Source organism: Caloenas nicobarica, chromosome 4 (assembly GCF_036013445.1).
Source record: "Caloenas nicobarica isolate bCalNic1 chromosome 4, bCalNic1.hap1, whole genome shotgun sequence".
Taxonomy (NCBI): domain Eukaryota; kingdom Metazoa; phylum Chordata; class Aves; order Columbiformes; family Columbidae; genus Caloenas; species Caloenas nicobarica.
The window spans coordinates 32,198,790-32,216,889 of NC_088248.1; the positions used below are offsets into that span (position 1 = coordinate 32,198,790).

Here is an 18,100-nt window from a genome sequence, read left to right on the forward strand (position 1 = left end):
TGCTGCTTCGGTGGTGTGATTACACCACGGGGGAGCCTGATATCAGCGGAAGACAAAGGCCGTGCTGGAATTAAATTGAACACAAGGACAGGTGGGTAAGGGGAGCCTTCTAGTCTCCCAGGAGTGATGCACATTGCAATCTCTGGCCCAGAGAACTACTAGGGTCTTGCACATCCACCTGGGCAGGCTGCCATGGCCCCTTCCCAGCCTGAGGAAAGGACATGGGGAGCAGGAAAAGGACCATATATGCTGGGCACCCCAGGGAGGGAGGAGGGTCCCTGCTGAGACCTGCTCAAAGTGCTGTCCTACTCCTTCCCATCGCAGAGGTATTGCTCTTGAGGGGAGTTTATTTGTCCCATTCCTTGGGTTGGCTCTCACAGCGATATACACTCAGTGCCTGGTTCCTGGGCAAACGCCCCTTGTATGTGTCTGGACATCTTGTAGACAGACACTGGTGCCAGTAAATGTGTACCAACAGCAGTAACGGCCCAGATTAAGCTCACATGTGGGGAGGTTTTGTGGGGAGGTTTTGTGGGAAGGGAGGCTAGAGGGGACAAATGCACAGCATCCATGAGCAATGGATGTGCTTGATGCACAGGCTGGTCTTGGGGGTGGCAGACACTCACGCCATCACATGCAGCCCTAGATAGCTGGGTGGCAAGCCAAAAACCCTGGAGGAGCAGGGGTCTTGCAGCAGGCAGCACACTGGCAGCTTCCCCTGGGTGTGTAGCAAGGGGCTCTGCCAATCCCCCATGTCCCCAGAGCCACCTCCTCGGCTTTGGCGATGCCGCTCTGCTTTGCCTAGTAGGAGAGGGCTCCTTTCCCAGGCGGCGGCAGGTGCCTTATCCTCTTGCTGGGCTGTTTTCCTCCCTCAGCCGCTGCTTTCGGTCTCCTTGTTGTGCTCCAGCGGCTCCTCCACAGCCTTCAAGGTCGAGGACCGCAGGCGGGCGGGCGGCAGCGCGCAGCCCCGGGGCCCGTGTTTTCGAAGGTGCCCCCGCGTTCAAGGCTGCCGCTGCCTTCCCACGCCCGCAGCAGGTGCTGCGGGCCCCGGTTCACACGGCCGGCTCTCACAACAACCCTCGGCCGATAAGGCGGCCCCGCGCAGCGGGACAGGCCGGGCAGCAATGGGGGGTCCGGGGACCCTCCACACCCCCCGACTCTTGGGGGGCGGCGCGCCCCGAGCACGCCCAGGCCGAGCCTACAGCTGCCCCGCCGAGGCCGGCACCTCCCCGGCCCTAGGCGGGGGGTCCCCAGTGCGTCCCGGCGCAGCCCCCGCAGTGGCGGGGCGGGCCGGGGTCTCCCCCGGCGGCGGGCGGTGCCCGCGGTGCCCAATGGCTGCCCGCGCCCCGGCATAAAGGCCCGGGCAGCGGCCGTGTCGCTCTCCCTCCCGCCGGCCGGGCCCCCCGGAGCCGCCCCTCCCTGCCGGCGCTGCCGCCATGGGCCGCCCCCCCTCGCCGTCGCCTCGCCCGCTCCTCGCCCTCTTCAGCATCCTCCTGCCGCTGCTGCTGAGCGGGACCGCCGCCGGGACCCGCCGCGCCCGTGAGCCGGGACCGAGGGGGGCGGGCCGGAGCGGGGGCGAGGTCTCTGCCCCATCCCGAGGGGCTGCGGTGGGCGCCCCCCCACCTAGGGCTGCTTGCTGCCCCCCGCGATGGGTTTTGGGGGGATACCTGCCCCCTGGAGTGTCCCCATCCACCCCCACCAGTGATGTGGGGGTCCCTACCCCTGTGGCATCCTTTCCACCCTGACAGCATGGGGAGGTCCCTGCACCCTTGGGAACTCTGTCCGGCTGCCAAGGGAGCTTAAGGGTGGTCCTTGCCTTCCGTGAGGGGTATCGAGATGCTGCAGTTCTTCCTCCAGCACTGCAGAAGGTCCTGGGGTGCCCTTGGCTGGGGTCAGTGCCCCCCTCCATGGGGCTGTGCTGTGACCCCTAAGTGGGGGGCTGCGTGGGGTGCATGCTGGCAGGTTTTCAGTGTGGTTGCCCAGGCTGACCTCGACCTGGGCTCCTTCTATCCCGCAGTGCCTGCTGGCCCCACATGTGCAGCCTCGCGTCAGGCCACCTGTGGTGCTGCCTGCATCCCCGTTCCCTGGCTCTGTGATGGCGAGCAGCAGTGTCCGGACGGGACGGATGAGCAGTGTGGTGAGTCAGGGGAAGTTGGCACCCATCCTCTCTTGTGGGGTGGCTCAGGGGGCCCTGCTGTGCAGGCACTGAGGGGCCTGGCTGCTCTGGCGGGTGGTGGGGCAGGGCAGGCCAGAGGCACCTGACTCCTTGCTGGCTCTGCCAGTGGCTCCTGCATGGCAACCTGCAGGGACGTGTGTGTCCCAGAGCTCTTGGGGGATGTCTGGGGCATGGGGACATATCCTGGATCCTATGTTGAGCGAGGCAGCCCCCACGTGCCAGAGAGCCTTGCTGGGGGCCAGCCCCTTGGCAGAACTCCTTGGGCATTGCTGGCACCTGCCCTGTGCCAGGACAATGGGGACCCTTGCGGTTGTGCCAGAGCGGCAGGTCCCAGTGACTGTGTGCTGTCCCTGCAGGTGTTGCATGTGGCGGGGATCCCCATGTTTGGCAGTGTGATGATGGCCGGTGCGTGTCCAGCAGCTGGCGTTGTGATGGTGCTGCTGACTGCCTGGATGGCTCTGATGAGCAGGACTGTGGTACGTAGTCTCTGCTGGGGGGCCTGAGTGGGGGGCCTGGGGGCACAGGGCAGGGTGCGAGTGCTGCTCTGTTCCCTCAGTGTGCGGGGCAAAGAAGGTGCAGTGTCCTGGCACCCACCACTGCATCCCACACTGGGAGCTGTGCGATCGGCACCAGGACTGTGAGGACGGCTGGGACGAGGAGGGCTGTCCTCAGCAGCCCTGTCTGCCTGGGCAGTGGCAGTGCAGGAACAGGGTGTGCATCATGGCTGACTGGAAATGCAACGGAATTGATGACTGTGGCGATTCCTCAGATGAAGATGTCTGCGGTAAGTGAGCACCCTGGATGCTCCTCAGTGGGGCGAGACCTGCCCGGACCATGTGTGAAGTAGGAGGGTACTTTGCCTTCCTGGGCCCCAGCTCCCCTTGGAATGGTGGCAAGCATCCCAGGAACCTGTTGATGCTTTGTGGGGCAGTCTCATGCATCTGGGACCCATGGCTTCCCCTGTGCCCACCTGGTATTCATCTGCCCTCCTGACATAAGCTGTGTGTGCCTTAGCCCCCTGCCCACCTGGCATGGTACGGTGCGATGAGGGGAAGTGCATCCTTGAGTCCCTGATGTGCAACGATGAGGACGACTGCCTGGACGGCACTGATGAGCCCAGCACGTGCGGTGAGTTGTATGCAGCTGCTAGGCATTACCTGCGCGGCTGGGGTGAAGGGGAGCAAAGGAGCCGTCCCACATCGTGTCACCCCTCCACTGTGTCCCCGCAGGTCGGAGCTGCTTTGTACGCAACGGGGGCTGCGCAGAGACATGCACTGACACGCACTGGGGAGTGCAGTGCTCCTGTGGGGCTGGCTGGGTGCTGCAGGCGGACGGGCAGAGCTGTGCTGGTAAGGAGAGGTTGAGATGCACGCATTCTGGGCATGTGAGGCTTCAGCCACTGAGACTGGCATCTCACTGAAGCCAGCACTGTGTGGGAATGCCTACCTCAGCCTGAGTGTCATGCCTGGCCCCACAAAGGCTGGGTCTGGGTCACATCTCAGCAGCTGCTGGTACGCTTTGGGGCTGGGGCCAAGGTCCTGGTATCTGGGAGCCTGCCTGTGGTCCCTGGGTAGCAGTGGTGCTGCTGTCTGGGGGCAGCTGGCCAGCCGTGCAGTGGGCTCCTGGCTGTGTCTGTCCCCCCTAGATGTGGACGAGTGCTCCCTGGAGTACAGCCCCTGCAGCCAGCTGTGCAGCAACACCCCAGGCTCTTTCAGCTGTGCTTGCCTCCAGGGCTACACACTGCGGCATGGCACCACCTGTGAAGTAGCAGGTAGGCTGTGTGGGGAGCCCAGGCTGCCTGAGGGGCTGGGCAGTGCCCCCAGATAGCCAGCTCCCTGCTCACCGGGTGACATCCCCCTCATCCGGGCAGACAATGCAACACAGATCCTGGTGGCTGTGGGGCAGGACCTGGCCCTTCTGGATGTACGGACCCAAGCCTACCGGCCCCTGCTCTCCACTGAGACCGAACCTCGTGCTCTGGTGTACGACCTGCTCCGGGAAACCTACTACTGGCTGACAGAGGAGGGCGAGCTCCGTGCGCACCTCCCAGGGAAGGGCACGCAGCCCCTATATGCAGGTGGGGAGGAGCAAGGGTGCTGGTTACTGTTGTGGGACTGAGATGGGTGCTGAGAGCTGACCTGCCACCCCAGTCCTGCCTTTCCTGTAGAGGAAGGGGCAACTTGGGTTTTGCCTCCTGCCCTGGAGCAGGGGTTGTGTGCCTTAAACCACCCTGTCTCTGCAGATGCCACGGAGGTGAACAGCATCTCTGTGGACTGGTTCACGGGGCAGCTGTACTGGGCCAGCAGCCACCCTGCAGCCATCTGTGCGGGGCTGGGTGATGGCCGGGGCTATATCACAGTGCTGGGGAAGGACGTGGCACCGGAGCAGCTGACAGTGCATCCAGCAGCAAGGTAAGGAGTGAGCGAGACAGGGGTGGCCCTGGGCTTCTGGGTGAATGATGCTGCTGCTGACCATGTCATGGTCTCTGGCATTATGCTGTGAAATGTGTGCTTAGTGCCTGCCCCCAGGTCCATGTACTGGGTCAACCGTGGGCTGAGGGGCCGGACAGTCATTGCTGCAGCTGGCATGGATGGCTCAAACCGGCAGGAGCTCACAGTGGTGTCCATGGAGGAGCCTGTGGGGCTGAGCCTGGACCATGTGGCTGACAGGCTGTACTGGATCAGCGAGTACAAGGAGGTAAGGGTGTGGGACCGCAGGGCTCTGCCCCCCCAGGTGCTGGGAAACAATGAGGTGGGAGTGGGGTGGGTGGCCCTGGCTCCCCTGTGGCTATGGTCAAGGCATGGGAGGGAGCAGGTAGCGGTGCCCGGGTCTGGTGCATGTTCCTGGGCTGGAAGGGCGAAGGTGTCACTATGAGTCCCATGGCTGCAGGATGGTTCTGGGGCATAGGAGTGCCATGAGGTCACCATGCCTTGCCTTGTCCCCAGTCCATCGAGACACTGCAGGTGGATGGCAGCAGGCGCCACTCCTTTCCTGCTGTCCTGCGGAGCCACACGGAGCCACTGGGCCTGGCCGTGTTTGAGAGCCGGTTCTTCTGGACTGATGGCACAGAGCTGGTGTCGGCTGCCCGGGCCTCTCCCCAGGAGCATGCAGTGCTGCTCCGTGCACCTGTCTCAGCTTTCACTGTGGTGCATGTGCTGCAGCAGCCTCCCCGTGAGTACCCTGCTGGGTGCCTGCACCGGTGCAGGGCTGACAGCACCCCCACCGCTTCCCTGGGTGCCAGGGGAGGCTGCGCTTGGGTCCTGGAGCTCATTGGGTCTGTGTGCCATGGCTGTCCTGGCCCTGTGGTGAGGAGTTGTGGGCTTGTGACAGAAGGGACATATGAGCCTGTAGGAAAGCTGCTGAGTCCCATGGCTTTGGGTAGAGCTGAGCCCTCCTACCTCGTGATGCTGCTACCCTGCCTGGGGTAGCTGGCCCATATCAGCCCCGGGACAGCCTGTGGTTTTCGGGGATTGGGAAAGGCATGAGGGGGGTCATGTCTGCCTGAGTTCATAATGTCCCCTTGCTCCCAGGGGACACTGCTGCATGTGCTCCAGGCCTGTGCAGTCACCTTTGCCTCCTGTCCCCTGTGCACCCTCGGGGCTACAAGTGTGCGTGTCCAGAGGGCCTCTTCCTCCTGCCCTCGGGGAAGTGCGCAGGTGAGCAGGGTCTGCAAGGTGGGCTTGGCTGACCGGGGCAGTATGCATCCCTGTGGGAGTCAGAGGGAGGGGGCTGTAAGGGGCTGTGGCTTTGGTGGGATGAGGTTCCTGGCACACACCAGTGCTGTTATGTTTCTGCCTTGGTTCATGCTGGTTACTTCATCCATTGCCCCCAGGGCCACACTCACATGCTGCTTTTGTACCCTGCAGAGTTGTCCATCATGTATGCGTCAGGGAAGACCGTCTCCCTGGTGCAGGTGGGCCCTGGAGCACACAGCAAACGGCTGCAGGAGTGGCAGGAGCCACTCCACCTGCAAGACGTAGACTGGCAGAGGTCAGTGATCTATGGGACAGATGACCGTGGGACGCTGCTGCGTGTCGTGGGGCACCCTGGCAGGAGAGAGGCCATTGTGACTGGGCTCCCAGGTGAGACCCTATGGGGTGATGGAGGGCAGGCTTCCCTTCCTGGTGCTCCATGAGGCCTGAGCATCTTCTGGGTGCAAAGCACAGCAGTCCCATGGTGCCCACACTGGGGCTGTGCCCTGGATTTAGGGGCAGGGGTGACCCAGGCCCCAGCAGATCATGGTACAGCTCCATAACTGCTTGCCTGCCTACTCTTGCCAAGTCTGCTCTGCTCGTGTGGACATCGGCTCTGGAGACCTATACTGGCTCGCATGTAACCGGAGGGACATCGGGGTGATCCAGGCATCTGACATGTCCCCACACATCCTGTACCGTGCTCACAGCAGCATCCAGCACATCTTCTTGGACTGGCAGCGGGGCTCCCTGTACTGGCTGGCCCGCGGGCAGCCCCTGCAGCAGCTGAGCCTGGCTGGGGGGGCTCCGCGGGACGCCTGGAATGAGACGTGGCCTGGAGACCTGCCTGTGGCCATGGATAGCAGAGCCTTCAGCCTTCTCTGGAGCTCAGCCCTGGGTGAGCCCTGGTGGTATCTGGAGCAGGGAGTGGAGGTGGTCACTAGGCAGAAGTAACCAGCCATGCTTTATGTGCAGCAGGTCCCTGCTGGCCAGTGGGGTGCTCATGGAGCAGACTCTGGCCTCAGCCATGAAGTCCCTGCCATAGCTGTGGGTTGTGGGGGCAGGGGATGGGCCACAAGGGGTGCCCGGGGGCCCCAAGGCACTACCAATCCCTTTGCCCCACAGGTCTGCGGGCTCTGAGTCTGACCAAGCGGCAAGCAGTCACCCTGGCACCCAGCTGGTCCCACGGCCTTGTGGCTGCCTTCGAGCCATACCTGGTGTCAGCAAACAGGACGGCCCTGCTGCTCTGGGACCGGAGGACGCTGTCCCTTGTACTGTCCATGCCGGCAGCAGACTTGCGGGGAGTGGTGGCCTTCGTGGGCTCGGAGCTGCAGGCTGGTAAGAGTGGCTGCGGCTCTGTGCAAGGTGCTGGTGCTCTGCCTGATGGGGCTGGGTGGCCTATGCTACTCCAAGCTGGGGCAGGGTTCCTGGCTGCTGGTGGCCATGTGGGCTGCTCTTGGAGGTGCCTGGAGTGTGGGGAGGGCACAGCCTCAAATCCAGGCTCCTACGCCCTTTGCCTCTACCAGTGCCACCAAGGAAGGGGCCTGCCCTGCCGCTCCCTCCACCTGTGACCATCACTACAAGGACAACAACAAGCACCACTGCTGCTCGGCCCACCACCTCCACCACAAGGCCTACACCAAGCAAGACCACCACTGCACTCACCACTACTCCTGCACCAACCAGCAAGGCTACCACAACATCAACCAAGATCATCCAGTCCACATCAACCAAGACCATCCAGTCCACATCAACCAAGACCACCCAGTCCACATCAACCAAGACTACCCCTGCACCAACCACTGCCTGGACCACACCAATCAAGAGCACCACTGTGCGTCCAGCCACCACCATCAGCACCACCACTCGGTCCTTGCTAACCAAGACCACTGCTCCAAAGTCAACTACTACCACCCAGCACCCAACCAGCCCTGCACGGGTGGTTCCGCCTACCCTACCCCTCCCATCTGGCCCTGCACACCCCTTGACCCCAGTCCTCCATCTGTCCTGTCCTCGCACGCATGTGCCCTGCCGTGATGGCACCGAGTGCGTTGCCCAGGAGTATGTGTGTGATGGGGAGAAGGACTGTGTAGATGGCTCTGATGAAGATGGGTGTGCCCAGCTCTGCGACACCCCAGGTAGGTGCTGTTCTTCAGTCCACTGCACAGCTGGGTCACCCTGTGCCAGGGCTTCTGGCTGCTTCCTGGTGAGGCTGGTGAGATGGGGCACCTCAGAAGGTCTGAGTGTGTCCTGGGCTCTGGTGCTTGTGATGTGGCATACTGGTTTCTTCTGAGCTTGGCACTGGGCTGGAGGTGCTGTCAGAAGGGGACAGAGCTGGTCCCACTGTTTGCAGTGACCTAGATGTGGCTGAGCTAAGACTGCTTCAGTTGCCTTGCTCAGGACCTAGGCTGCTGGAGATGCACTGACTAGGAGGGACCAAACCTTGTCGCTGTAGTGTGGGGCCATTCTAGGCTGCTGGGGGGCTAGCAGAGGATCTGGGCACCCTGGCTGCCTACTGCAGGCTTAGCAAGGCTCTTTACCTCCCCAGGTGCCTTCCACTGTGCAAGCGGAGCCATGTGTGTGGAGGCTGGGGAGCACTGCGATGGTGTGCCGCAGTGCCCCGACGCCTCAGATGAGACAGGCTGCTGGACCCCCACGCAGGAGTGTGCCCTGCGCTGTGACACTGCCACCCGCTGCATCCCGCAGAGCTGGCTCTGTGACGGCCATGCTGACTGCTTGGACCACAGTGACGAGCAGGGCTGTGGTGAGACCCTTGGGCTGGGTGGGACAGAAGCTTCTGGGGGTTGCCTGTCCCACAGGTGGATGCACTGGGTTTCCTGAGGGTCCAGGAGCAGGCACTGCCTGGGGCAACTTGCTGAGCAGCTGGAGGGCCTGCACCCTGCTCAGTGCCATGTCTGTGCTGGTGGGATGGAGACAGGGATGGGGACAGTGCCCCGGCTCAGCCCTGGCCCTGCCTGCAGTGCCGAAGGAGTGTGGCCCGGCCGAATTCTCCTGCCGTAGCGGGCAGTGCGTGGCCCTGGTCCTGCGCTGCGATGGTGACCATGACTGCCGGGACGGCTCGGATGAGGAGGACTGTGCTGTGCCCCGGCCTCTGGTCTGCCGTGCGGGCGAGGTGGCATGTGCCCGCAGCGGGGAGTGTGTGCCGGAGGCCTGGCGCTGCGACGGTGCTGCTGACTGCAGGGATGGCACAGATGAGCAGGTGGGTGAGGTGGTGGGGACACAGCTTGTCCCTTCTCGCTCCCCCCGAGGAGGGCTGGTGGCCCTGTTCACCCTCTGCTCTTGCAGGGTTGTCCCTTGGAGGAAGGGCTGTGTGGGGACCGGCGGTGGGGCTGCTCTCGTGGCCACGAATGCATCCCTGATATCTGGCGCTGCGATGGAGAGAGTGACTGCACAGATGGCAGCGATGAGGCTGGCTGTGAGCAACACCCTGCTTTTGTGTCCCCTCTGTGTCTCAGCCAAGGGCAGTTGCTGGGTGCCCAGCACAGAGGGAGGTGGGGACATGTCTGTGCCAAGGCAAAAGGCCCCGTGTGCTGGTTGTCTCTTCTCAGCACTTGTGGTGGCTCCAGGCCCTGGGTAGCTGTTGTCCCTATATAGTGCTGGTGGCCTTGGGACTAGGATAGTCTGAAGCCAGGCTACAGGCACAGCTCTGGATGTGGCTGCAGTGAGCCCTGGGCACCCTCTGAGAGCAGCTCAATCTGCACCAGCTGAGCAAAAGGAGCTGGTGGAGCGGCTCAGGACAGCCTTCCCTGTGTGTCCCTGCAGGCCAGCTTGCCCCCTGCCAGAGTCACGAGTACCCATGTGGGCTGGGGACCTGCCTGAATGCATCCCTGGTGTGTGACGGCCAGCAGGACTGTGCGGACGGCTCAGACGAGGGGGGGAACTGCTCTGTGCCCTGCCAGCGGTCCTGCGCTCGTCTCTGCTACCCCTCACCCAAGGGCCCTGTGAGTGCCAGCAGCCCTGGTCCAGGGGCTTTCCCTGCCACGCTACCCTGGTCCAGCTGCACAAGGGAGCCTCATGTGTCCCCAAATGGGGACCCTGATGGCCCCTTTCCTTACAGCTGTGCTGGTGTGACCCGGGCTATCAGCTGGCTGAAGACGGTCTGTCCTGCACGGACATAGATGAGTGCACAGAGCTGGGCGAGGGAGTCTGCAGCCAGACATGCCTCAATGCCCCAGGGTCCTACAGCTGTGGCTGCCTCCCTGGCTACCTGCTGGAGCCTGATGGCCATGTCTGCAAACTTACTGGTAAGCCCTGAGATGGCCAAGCAGTGCTGAGAGTCCCTGGCACTCTAGGGTACACCAGGAGCCAGTGGGTACCTGTACCCCCATGCCTGCTGCCCACGGGGAGCCTTGTAGTCCCACAAATGGCCCTGTCTCCCCTGCCATGTGGCCTTCCAGACCCCACTCAACTGTGGGCTGCTGTTTGCTAGCCTGTGGCCAGTCAGAAAATCCATCTGCACTATCTGGGGAACGTGCTGTGTGACTGAGCTGAGTCCCAGCAAGCTCCAGTGCCTGCAAGTGCCATGTTCCCTGCCTGCATGTGCTGGAGCCATGGGGCCACCAGCACTGAGCAGGGTCTGGGTGGCTCTGTGTTGTCCCAGGACCAGAGCCCATGTTGCTGGTAGCCGTGCAGTCAGAGGTGTTGTCCTATGGCCTGCGGAGTGGCCATGAGGAGGTGCTGCTCACCACTGACAAGAATCGCGTTGTCTTCTCACTCGACTATGACCTGGTGGAGAGGAAAATCTTCTGGATGGACCTGGCCACAGAGAGCATCCGCTGGCAGGACCTCAAGTCGGGCAAGAAAGGCACACTGGTGAAAGGTGGGCTGTGACAGCGTGGGGTTAGCAGGGCTGGCATCTCCGTGTCTGTGCAATCTCCAGGTTGCAGTGGGGTGCCAGGCTGTGTCCCCTTGTGTGGAAAGGTCCTGGCTGGAGCAGGGTTGGGAGGAGCTGGAGCTCCTAGGATGGAGGGGATCTGGGCTGGGAGCATTGTGCCAGAGGGCCATGCAGCTCTTACCCCAGGGGTGCTGACTCTTGGGCATGTTGCAGGTGTGAGATCAGACTGTATAGCAGTGGACTGGCTTGGGAGGAACCTGTACTGGACAGATGGGGCAGCAGGGCAGGTGCTGGCCTCTCGCCTGGGGGCTGCCTGGCGAGGGACACCGGAGTACACTGTGGTGATGGATGGAGACCTGGACCGGCCCCACTCCCTGGTGCTCCAGCCTCTGGCAGGGTATGTCTGGGACAAAAGAACCTCCTTGCCATCCATGCCCTACCCAATTTTCCTCCATGGAGACAGGCAACAGCCTAGGGAAGAGTTGGGATGGTCTCATCTGGGTGCTGTTGGGGCTGTGTGACTGGGGAAGGAGCCCAGGCACCTGCCCCTGCTGTGGGTGGAGCTCTCAGTGTGTCCCTGATGTGATGGGAAGCTCTGCACAGCTCCTCTGGGCTGCCCTCATACTGGGATGGTGCTGTGTCAAGTCCATGGACCAGCACGTCTCTTCCTGGCAGGTTGCTGTACTGGTCAGAGGTGGGGAGCCACCCACGGCTGATGGAGGCCACCATGGATGGGAGTCGGCGGCATGTGCTGCTGGCCCAGGAGCTGGGCTGGCCCACAGCACTGGCCCTTGACCTCCCCACCTGGAGGATCTTCTGGCTGGATGAGAAGCTGGGCACTGTCGGTTCTGCACGTCTGGATGGCACCAGTGTGAAAGTGCGTGATGGGGCTCTGGTGGCGGGGCCCTAATAGAGGTCGGGTGGTTGCTCACGGCCTTTCTGCCAGGTCCTGCATCTGCGCTGGGTCCGGAGCCCCTTTGCGGCAGCTGTGTGTGAGGGGCAGCTCTACTGGTCGGACAGGAAGCCATGGTCCGTGCAGCAAGTGGACAAGGCCAGTGGCAAGAACAGGACCGTTGTCCTCAAGCGACGTGGGCAGCCCCATGGCCTCCAGGTACCTATCTGGGGGAGCCCCGAACCCTGCTGTGTGAGCTCTGCTGGGGCTCCCACCCTGCACGGCCCTGCTGTCCTCTGAGTGCAGAGCTACTGGGAGCTGTACCCCATCCCAGTGGTCCTTAGGCAGCAGTCCCTCTGCTCAAGAGTCTCTGGCCCTCTTGGAGCATCTCTGGCTTGTCATCGTGCCTTTGGGAGCACAGTGTGATGCTGGTCGTGCTCAGCTGTGCTGCTGGGCACTGGTGGGGCTGTGGGGCTGAGCCTGCCCTTCCCACAGGTGATGCACCCAGCCCTGCGCCCCACGGCGCCGAACCCGTGTGCAGCACGTGGCTGCTCCCACCTGTGCCTGCTGAGCACCAGGCACACCGGGCAGTGCCGCTGCCCCACCGGGCTGACGCTGGCTGCTGATGAGACCACCTGCCTGCCCCTCCGTGATTCGGCCTTTGCCCTCCTGGTGTTACCGACAGCCGTGACGCAGGTACTGTCCTCCAGAGCCAGCCCTGGAGGATGTTGTCCTTGCTGCTGTCAGGGAAATGGCGTCCCCATCCTAGCACCATCTCCTTCCTCCAGGTCTACCTGAAGGACCTGCCCACCATGGCAGGTTTCCAAGGTCTTCCCCCGCACCGGGCCCTGCCCTTGGCCAAGGTGGGACACCTGACAGCCGTCGACTATGCGGTGAAAGACAAGAGCCTGTACTTCGCAGAGATGGACGGTGATTCCATTGGGCTGCTGCGCCTGAAGGACAGTGGCCGGCTGTCCTGGAAGCGGGCGGTAGCCGTGGAGGGCACGGTGGCATCCCTGGCCCTGGACTGGCTGAGCGGGAACCTGTACTGGATCGGGGGGCAGCCGCTCAGCATCCACGTGGCAGCTCCTGGGGGGCGGTGGGCCCTGGTGCTGCTCAGCGAAGGGCTGCTTGGAGCTGCCTGGCTGGCACTGTGCCCTCGTGCCTCCACCATGTGCTTTGTCACGGCAGCCAGCAGCCGTGGGCCTGGTGCCACAGTGGAGTGTGCAGCCATGGACGGCACTGGCCGCAGAGCGGTCTGGAGGAGAGCCCGGGCTCCCACTGGCCTCGCCTTTGGGAGTGCTGGCACCCGGCTGTACTGGGCAGACCGCGGTGAGTGTGGGCTGAGCTGGGGTACTGGTGGGGGCAGCAGTGGTGCAGGCACCTGGTCTGCAGGACACAGCCTGACATGGCCCTCAGAGGCAGCCCAGAGCCCTCTGTGCCCCCACATCTGATGTACCCGCATCTGTGCCCTGCAGAGAGAGGCACCATCAGCAGCGTCGAGCTGGATGGATCCCGCTTCCGGGTGGTGCGGGAAGGGCTGCATGGCCTTTCCCTCTTTGCCATTGGAGAAGGCTTTCTACTCTGGAGCACAGCCTCAACGAACGGTGAGTCCCTTTGCTGGACTTTGTCCAGCTTCTCCCACTGCACCAGGGCACAGGGGTCTCTGCCAGTCCCTGCAGGGTGCAGGCTGCCCCTCCCCAGGGTGAAGGGCAGGCTGGAGGTCCCCACCTCCCATCCCAGGCACCCTTGCAAGAGGAGGTGGAACAGTGCTGAGCCCACATGTCTCCAGGCTCCAGCAAGATATGGCACAGCCGTCTGGAGCGAGCTGAGAGCTGGTGGTTCCAGATGGAGCAGGAGTTGGTAGCTATGAAGATTTACAGCCAGTTCTCACAGGAAGGTGTGTCTGGGGCTGCCCCAGTCCAAGGCATCTGGGGGGCTGCTGTGTGCCCTATGGTGCCCATACTCACCTATGCTTGTTTGTCAGGCACCAACGGCTGTGCAAAGAGCAATGGGGGCTGTGCCCAGCTCTGCCTGCCCAACCCTGCAGGGCGGCAGTGTCGCTGCTCCCCTGGCTACCACCTGGTGCGTGGGGTGGCATGCACCCTGGCGTTGCCCTGCCCAGCCCCGCTCCAGGTCTGCCCTGATCTCCAGAGCTGCATCTCCAGAGACCAGGTCTGCGATGGGCGCCCCGACTGTGCCGATGGCTCTGATGAGTCTGACTGTGAGTGCCTGCCCATAGTTGGGGTGTGCAGGGGCCCTGGCTGGGCACAGGGGTGGCCTGCCCAGTCTCCCCCAGTTTGGGAAGGGGAGGGTCTCATCTCTGTCTCTGCTGATCTATGTCCATCTCTCCAGGCCCCTCTGTGCAGGTGGGGACGCAGGTCCCTGCAGTAGCACCATCAGGGATGTCTCATGTGGAAGAAAAGAAACCAGCCTTACCCACAGGTGCACCCAAGCCTTGGCAGCCCAGCCTCAGCCTGTCCACAGCCTCTGGCCCCCACGAGCATGGAGAGCCCTTCCTGGTACCCCCCAGCACTGAGGAGGTGCTGGGGGCTGTGCCATGCAGCAGCGAAACGTGTAACCTGCGTGGGGACTGTGCCATCGAGGCTGGGCAGGTGACGTGCCACTGTGCCCTGGGCTATCGGGGTGACTACTGTGAGGAGGCAGAGGTGCAGCCTGTTGCAGGACCTATTGCCCTCGGGGTGGCCGTGCTCCTTCTGCTCGCTGCTGCTGCTGTGGGCGCCCTGACCTACATGCGGAGGCGGGACAGGAGGACGAGGTGAGCTCTGAGGCTGGGCTGAACCAGGTATAGCTGGGGATGGAGAGGGACAGGGTCTCTCTACCCATGGACAGCGTGGTGGCTTGGGGCACTCCTGGGCTATGTGGAAAGCTTCAGTCAGACTATTGCTTCATGACAGACTATTACCAGGGGTTGTGGCAGGACTTTAGGATCTGCTCCATCTCTAGGAGATGGCCGTGCTGTCCTCAGTGCATATTTTTCCTCAAGCAGGACCTCAAGCACTGCTTCCACCCGGGTGCTGACCTTGTACCACCGTGAAAGTGACCCTGAGGAAGAGGATGAGGAGGAGGAAGAGCTTCCTCCCAAGAGTGACACCTTTGTGAACGAAGCTTATGATGGGAAAGAGGTGAGCAGCACCTGGAGCAGGGCCTGGTAGAGACCATCATGTCACCCTGGGTGCCCCACGCCTCCTTCCCATACCCCCCGATATGCAGATCCTTCCCCAGGCCCAGTGCTGGCATGGTGCCTACTCTTGAGGCAAATTCTGCCTTTCTGCTGGAGAAGAGGGACAAGACTTGGGGGTACCTGGAATCTGGCTGGTACAGGGGCTGTCCTGTTTCCCCTGTGGCTGGAGCCCCTGTGCCAAGGTGTGGGGTGGGCCCAAGGAGGCTGGCTTGGGCTCATCCCTGATGAACCCATCTGTGATCTCTGCAGGAGCTGCCAGCCCCACTGAGGAAAGGACCATCTCACCCAGACACTGTATTTTCATAAAGGAATGTTGTGCAGCATTTCTGGTGCCATTGTGGTTTGTGTGGGGGCCAGGGAGGAGAGGTTAGTTTGCTCTTCAGAGATCTCTAAGTTCTAGGGAACTCATACTGCAGAGCAAAAAGCTCTGGGAGATTTTCTGGGAAGTGTCCAACCCCAACACACTCTCCAAGCCCCCTGAATCTGATCCCCTGCTGCAGGGTGCATCCTGTACCATCCCTTAACCACACCTGCGGCATCTCCATCCACTGTCCCTCTGCAGCAAGGCTTAGCTTGCTGACTACGGTGCTCTGGGTTTGCCTGGGGTAGAAATCTGGCCAAACAGCTCTGCAAGGAAGCTGGCTTGGCTCTTGCTCTGTTATGCAGGGTGCTGAGCAGGATTTTGTAGGGCAGTTCTGACCTCCTGAGTGTCCCTTCCAAACAAGTGAGACCAGTTTGACTGCCTGACACCAAGCTAATGATGAAAGGAGAAATATATGCTATTTTTTTTTCCTTGTGATCTCTTTCCCCCCAACCCCTGAAGTGGCTGTGCTCAAGGAAAGAGAAACCTCTTCCAGAGCTGATTTTGATAATGGGGGGAAAGTCCTTGAGGAGGGTGCTATAAAAGCCACCTGTCCTGCTGCACAGACCTTTCCTCCCTGCTTCAGGCAAAGCACGGGGGAGCTGGATTAGCTGTGCTCCCTGGCTCTCAGCCCAGTCTGCCTGGCAGAGAGCCCATAACCATCCCATAGCACAGACCCGTTCCTTTTCATTTATTTTCTGTTTGCACAGCCCTGAGTTGAGCAGAGACATGTGGGAGGTGCTCCCCTCCCCAGTTCCCAGCGCTGAAGGCCACACAGTGCTAACCTGTACCTTGCTCACGTGGGAACATTGGAGCTGCCTTTGCCTAGGCTGCTGTACCGTGCAAGGAGATGAGCTAAAAACTGTGTGGAGGGACGGGGGCCAGGGCTGGTCCTCAACCTAGCACAGCCTTGGGATAGTTGTGGGACCTGGAGCACAGGAGGCTTGTGAGGATATTCCAGAGGTCTTGGTCCTTGGTCTCATTTCCAGCCTGCTCTGAGGTGTCCCAAGAGAAGGGCAGGAGCCAGTGCTGCTCTTGGTGCCAGTTAGGCAGGCTGGCCAGTGTCCACTGCTGTCCCTGTGCTGGGGCTACAAGTCAGAGTCACAAGGCAGGGTGCTCCTCTGGTGTTGTCCGTCTCGCTCATCCTCCAGCACGTCCCAGGGATTGTGGTAAGCCTCAGCAGTGGACTGCAGCCCAGCCTCCAGCACAGGGCTGGGGGGCAGTCTGGGGGTCCTGTGCTCCTTGCAGCACTGGTGGAAGCTGAGGGTGAGGGCCAGCCCGCCCAAGATCTCCAGGGAGCTTCCCAAGTAGCTCAGCACCAAGCTGTAGCCTACAACCAGCGTGCTACCAGTTGGTGCAGGCAGTGTCCACAGCTCATGGGTGTACCAGGAGGCAGGCACAAGGCTCAGCAGCCCTGAGAGGAGCAGCACAAGCCCTGCCACACCAGTCAGCCGGTGCTGTGGCTTTTCCTGCCAGCAGCGAACCCCCAGGGTGGCCACCACTAAGCCCAAGAGTGCGACCACTAGTGAAGTGGGCATCATCCCTTGGGCCACCCGCACAGGCACCTGCTCAAAGTAGCCCAGCTCATCAGCCTGCCCGCAGAGGCGGTCATGGCTGCTCTGCCGCTCTCTGCACATGTCCCAGATGCCTTGCTCCAAGATGAGGTCAATGGGCTGGCTGGGTACGAGGCTCACCTGCCTCCATTTGGGTGTCAGCGTGCCAGTGAACGTCAGCAGGAGCCCGCAGGGGCACAGCACCAGCCCCACGATCATCTCCGTCGGTGTCCGCATGCTGGAGAGGTGGGTGAAGCAGGCTCCAGGGCGGCTCTCCAAATCTCTTCTCCTGCTTGCCAGAGAGGTCCGTGGGGGCTCCGAGGGAGCTGCTGCTCGTCACCTGGACAACAGAGGTGGCACTGGAGCCCCAGGGCTGCTCGGTGCAGGCAGGGGTATCCCTCGGTAGGGCAGCAGTCCCAGGGCCCCCATAGGGTGGGCAGCCGGCGGAGCAGGCACCGGCTCCCGTCCCGGCTGTGTCCCGGCGTCCCGGCTGGGTCCCGGCGTCCCGGCTGTGTCCCGGGCTGCGGGGAGGTGCCGGCGGCAGGAGGAAGTGCAGGCAGGGAGGGACCCGGTGCAGGCAGGGCTGGCCGGCACGCAGTCCCGGGTGCTGCGGGGCAGCACCTTGCAGGGGCAACAGGAGCCTGCGGGAGTCACCGGAGCTCTTGCCCACCTCGTGCCAGGACTGGGATGCCGGGGCAGTGAGATGTCCCCGGGCTGCAGGTGGTACCGGGACGTCTCAGCGTCACCCCTAGGGCTTGGCAGCGCTCGGTCCCTGCTCCCCCTTGCTGGGGAAGCACAGGATGCAGTTATGGTTTGCTTAATTAAACTGACTACGAACTTATTTTACTCTCAACCGAATTAATTTGTGAAAATCATTAGTTAAGATTAAATGCTAGCAGCTCCCAGGGTTAGTAAGGACCCCATGGTCATCCTCAGGCCCAGGAGAACTTCCCAGCCCCTGTCCTTCAACTTCTTGCTATTCATCCCAGCAAGCATCTCCTTGTCCTTCAGGGACTGCTCCTGAGCTTGGCCCTGCTCTTCCCTTTCCAGACTGTGCTCAGATGCTACCCGCGGGTGCAGCAGCCTGGCTGTCAACGGGAAAAGTCTCTGGGATGTCCACTGAGACAGGTATGGGAAGTCACCACATTCGAGAACTCCTCAAAATCCAGTGGTTTTGAGCCTCAAAAGGCACCGGTCTCGGGTTTCTCCAAATTTCCTTAAATTTCTGCCGCTCACTTTGAGCCCAGAAGAGGGCAGCATCCTCTGTGGATTAATTTGAGACGAGCAACCACTGCCGAGTTGGAGGGCTGGCTGCTGTGCCCTACAGCATCTTTGCACTCCTGGTTTCGTGGCCTTGGCTACTTGG

General features: G+C 62.1%; 1 protein-coding gene across 1 annotated transcript; it reads right to left on the bottom strand.

Annotated features, from left to right (window-relative positions):
- Nucleotides 1–16,269: 16,269 nt before the first annotated feature.
- On the bottom strand, nucleotides 16,270–17,019 carry CLDN23 (claudin 23). The gene has a single exon (XM_065634831.1). The coding sequence runs from the start codon at nucleotides 16,969–16,971 to the stop codon at nucleotides 16,270–16,272; it is 702 nt and encodes a 233-aa protein (XP_065490903.1). The 5' UTR covers nucleotides 16,972–17,019.
- Between the last annotated feature and the right edge of the window lie 1,081 nt (nucleotides 17,020–18,100).

What these genes read in the sequence shown, in the direction of transcription:
- CLDN23 (XM_065634831.1), bottom strand. Translation starts at nt 16,971, where the DNA reads ATGCGGACACCGACGGAGATGATCGTGGGGCTGGTGCTGTGCCCCTGC.